At 43.7% G+C, this 4341-nt stretch overlaps 1 protein-coding gene across 3 annotated transcripts in view; it reads left to right on the top strand.

Moving 5' to 3' along the window:
- adam22 (ADAM metallopeptidase domain 22) overlaps positions 1 to 4009 on the top strand; it is an 87240-nt gene extending 83231 nt beyond the window's left edge. For all 3 annotated transcript variants that reach the window (XM_058376301.1, XM_058376303.1, XM_058376302.1), the window contains 2 exons: positions 739 to 862; positions 1276 to 4009. In XM_058376301.1, coding sequence (XP_058232284.1) covers positions 739 to 862; positions 1276 to 1296 — 145 coding nt within the window. In that variant the 3' untranslated portion in view covers positions 1297 to 4009. The remainder of the gene's footprint in view (positions 1 to 738; positions 863 to 1275) is intronic.
- The last annotated feature ends 332 nt before the right edge of the window (positions 4010 to 4341 follow it).

The raw sequence follows: 4341 nt of genomic DNA, 5'->3' as shown, positions 1-4341 counted from the left end.
CAGGGAATACAGTGAGGGCAAGCCGGCAAGGATTTTTATTAGAACACAGCCCCCTTGGAAAAAAAAAACCCAAGAATTTTCCTGACTGTGCATTACAGGTTTCCTGAAACAGTACATTGTGCTCTCAAAGACAAAACTCAAATCATTAGCTAATGATTTGATCCTCATTGTTCCAGAGAAATATCTGTTGGGTGAACAGGGATCGCCAAACGTGGCTGAAAGAAAATGCGATTGAAGGATTTTTCCATTCATAGTGGGTCGCGTTGTTTAGATTCCTGCTAGAAGGAAAGACGAGCTCAGTGGCTTTTAATGGACGAGTTACACGTCATTAGATTGTGCTAAATACTTTCATTTACAGATCTCTCCATTTGGTTATCACTAACATTATCCTCTTTACTGCACTAGATACTCTTCAGCTCTTCTGCATGCTTCCTGTTCTGTGTGCTTGTCTCGTCTCGTGTCCTTGTCCTTGTCCATGTGTTTGTGACGTGATGGTTGAGCATCTCCCCCTATTCTCTGTATTCTCCGTGTTGCTTTCCAGGATCATCCTCAAAGGCTATACATTTGTAGTAATAACAAATGCGCCTGATCTTATCATAGAACATTCGTGTTAACATATTTTATCAACTCGTATTGACCTCCCTGACCTCTCGCACGATTCGAAAGTGGCCTAGACTGAGACTATTTAATGGAAGTAAGACAACGGAACTAATTCTAACGCTGCGTCTCTCGATACAGGACGCTGTCTCCTGCCAAGTCCCCAACCTCGTCCACGGGCTCAATTGCCTCGAGCCGAAAGTACCCGTACCCGATGCCACCGCTGCCGGACGAGGAGAGGAAGGCCAACAGACAGAGCGCCAGGGTGAGACTCGGATTTTACCGGGAAAAAAAACGTGTTTGAGTTTTTAGGACTGAGCTTTTCACCAGCAGATGGCGCTATATACTATCAGCACAGACACAACAGAGCAGAAAACAGCAAAATCACGTGGTGAAAGAGCGCCCTCTATGTGTGTTCACTAAATATTCCAATAACGCAGCTCGTCCACTGCAGCGCATCAGCTACACACACACACAGCTATAAACACACACACACACACATGATTTCTCCTTTTAAAGAACCCCTTTTACCTTGTCCTAAATGAATGTAGCTAGTCTGATTTATCGCTAGTCTGATTACTGTATGCATGAAATAAAACATCCACGATATTTTCGGTAAATAAATGAAATGAATCCGTCACATTTACAAAATCTAACGTCACTCTGTTCTCATTTCAGCTGTGGGAGACATCAATATAAAGAGGCTCCTTGCGGTCACTCTGCAAAATCTCCGATAAGGACTACACATTCCTCCGCTTTTATACAAACGAGAAAACAAAAAATATACGAAAAACTAATGAATTTAAACAGAAGATTCGAAGTCCTCCAGGATTAGCGGGTCCAGAGCGGGGAGAGAGAGCGCGGGGACGAAGAGCACGGCCGTCATCTTCTCATCGCAGTCGACCGTAACGAAACAGAGAGACTGGCTTGGGTCAATGGTCAAAGCCAGGCACTGCTGCAGTCAGTTACTCATCCGCACGAGGCAGGGGATATCAGACTGCTAACCCCGCCCCCTTTGATCCTGCCCTACCTTCCTTTTTTTGGGGCCGAACAACGGCCTGTCCCTATCTCCCTCCATCCCTCCCTCCCTCCCTCCCTCTCATCCAGCACCAATAATGTCTTGTGATTGGTGTCCTTGTAGCCATGTTGAGAGAAGGTCATCCAAAACCTGCTGGATGTTAACGTTTTTTTTCCCGAAAGCACGTAGAAACTTTCCACTGTATGCATGAGAATACACGTTTATCAACTCCTTGTAGTGCGACGACGACAACGACAATGAAAACTAATATTTTAACAAGCAGGCTAGGGGACAACATGTCTCAGAGGGCATTTCTGTAGGCTGGTAAGATTTCATTTTATTTTTTTTGTAGGCTTTTCTCTACTCACACAGTGTATCAGCGCTAACGCTAACGAACACTTTCCAGCCTTGCCATACACGCTCTCTCTTATTTCCTCACGTGTGTAAATATGTATAGATCTCCGACGGTGAAATGTGTGATCGTTTTTTTTTTAATGCTTTTGTTTTTTAATTCTTACGGCTTTCTTTCGGTCACTCGGTAGGTTTTAGAAGAAACATTTGACCACTTCTTGTTTGTACGTTCAGCTTTTCTTGTTAGTCATGGTTTTGATTCTTCTGTGTATTTTTCCCCGAATCGTCGAACGAGCTTTCTTGCTTTGAAACATATCTGATGCTGTCTGTAAGGATAAAGAAGGCAGGAAGGTTGTAATTGCTGGAAAGGGCACCGTTGACCTCTGATGCTATAAATTCTTTGCGGAGAGAAACGGCTGTATATTTATCCGAAAGTACGGTCACGATGGCGGAATTTCCGTCGTTCCGTAAGCCGTTTTCAGTTGTTCGCTTCTGAGTGCAGTGTCAAGGGATGCGTCAGACCCATTTAGCTGGTTTTCTGTCCTTTAGAAACATCTGGAACGATCTATGGCGACCGACGAACAGATCATCGCCTCCTTGTAGAGTAAATCCAAAGCAGGTTTGTTCTAATCAGTTCACAGATTCACCTACGACCATGAAAGTAGATCTGGAACCAGAAGCTTGTAGCTTGATGTGGAAATGATGTTTGGCTGGATTCCACGCACGACGTGGCGTAAATGAGGAGCAAACTGACGTCACGCAGCGGCTTCGCACGACATCTGCCTGGATTTGGCAAACTCTACAACCGCCGATTCCTTTCCACTCTGAGAAGCACCAGTCTTCGACGTTGACCCAACAGCGCCACCTGCAGTACCAATACGAAACCACGACGCAAAGATTGTGAAGACGGTTCTTGGGTCTGCTCTCCAAAACCCCTAACAGGCGCCATTTCCACATTGAAGTATGCTGAAGGAAGAAGACTCCATGAATGTTGCTCAGTATTGTACTCGTTTCATCAAAACCCATACACACCTCATCTGTACATAACCTTCATGTTCGCTAAATCCTGCTGTCTGTATTCATCCGTTTCTTTTTTTTTCCCCCCGCCATCCTGAGCACATCGTATCCACTCACACCCACGTGTCGATCCCTTTCTTTTCCCGTATCCTCGTATGTAAACATTTAACCCGGACAGCAATTAAGTGCATTACGATTATTACTATTACACTAGGTCTTTGTGTATACCGATACGGATTAGCACAGGTTTTTAACGCTTTATTTTGTGACCAAGTCTTTATACGTCATAACGAGCTCGAGTTCTGCAGTGTTTTTCCTCTCTCTTATACTTACACACTGACACTTACACACACACACACCTGTATTTCTCAGCATTAAAAATAACCCCTGCATGACTGAATGTTGGTGTTGATGAAGGCTGAATCCAAAGGCACCTGAAATAAAAAGAAAAGAAAAAAAAAAACAAAACCAAACATCTCAAGCAATACTTTCAGCACCTCACTGTCCTCGTTTCAACGCCGCTGCCGTGACCGATCAGCACCGCAACATCCACTTGCGAGTAAATAAATAAACAAACCCAGATAACGACAGGATTCTCAGAGCAAACACACTCTTGAATGTAACTTAAGCCGACGATTACAGCACAACTGCCGTCAGCGAATGCGTCACGCTCCAGCGAGCTCCACTTTCTAACTTTCTATCCGTTACGTCACAGTGAGGCACGTCATCGGCCACGTTTCAGGGTTGTTTTCTTTGGAGAACGAAAAGAAACACACGAGTAGGAGGTCTACACCTGCTTCAGGAGATGTCATAAATGCCTTACGTTTGTCCGTTTTCATGTATCTCTCTCTCTCTCTCTCTCTCTCTGTCTTTTTCGGAAGCCAGTTCCTTTCCGACGCTGTTTCCTTTCATAGTATGCTGTATGTAAACTTAATACAAAACGATCGGCGCCCATATTTTTTCTTACAGTTATCATTCAGTATTGTAATATATTTAATACAAAATAAACCTTTCATTGACACGAGATCCAGTGTGTGACGTGTGAAGTCTGGTCCAAGAAAATAAAAACAATTGAGTTTCATAACACTGAAGTATAACTAGATGTACATTTCAGCTGAAATGATGCTTTTATTTCATTTGTAGTCATGTCATTTTTCTCCTTCTTATAGTGGAAGAAATCGCAGCACCAGTATACAAGCAGTATTTATTCGTTTTCTTATAGCGTCAAGCCGATAATTTTTGCCAGCTTGGTGGAAATATGAGAAATACGCTATATTGCCAAAAGTTTTGGGACACCCCCTCCAAATCATTGAGTTCAGGTGTTGTTTTTCAGGGGTTGGGCTCGACCCCTTAGTTCC

The sequence above is a fragment of the Hemibagrus wyckioides genome, linkage group LG23, assembly GCF_019097595.1.
Source record: "Hemibagrus wyckioides isolate EC202008001 linkage group LG23, SWU_Hwy_1.0, whole genome shotgun sequence".
Taxonomy (NCBI): Eukaryota; Metazoa; Chordata; class Actinopteri; order Siluriformes; family Bagridae; genus Hemibagrus; species Hemibagrus wyckioides.
This window is presented reverse-complemented; position numbering and strand designations above follow the sequence as displayed.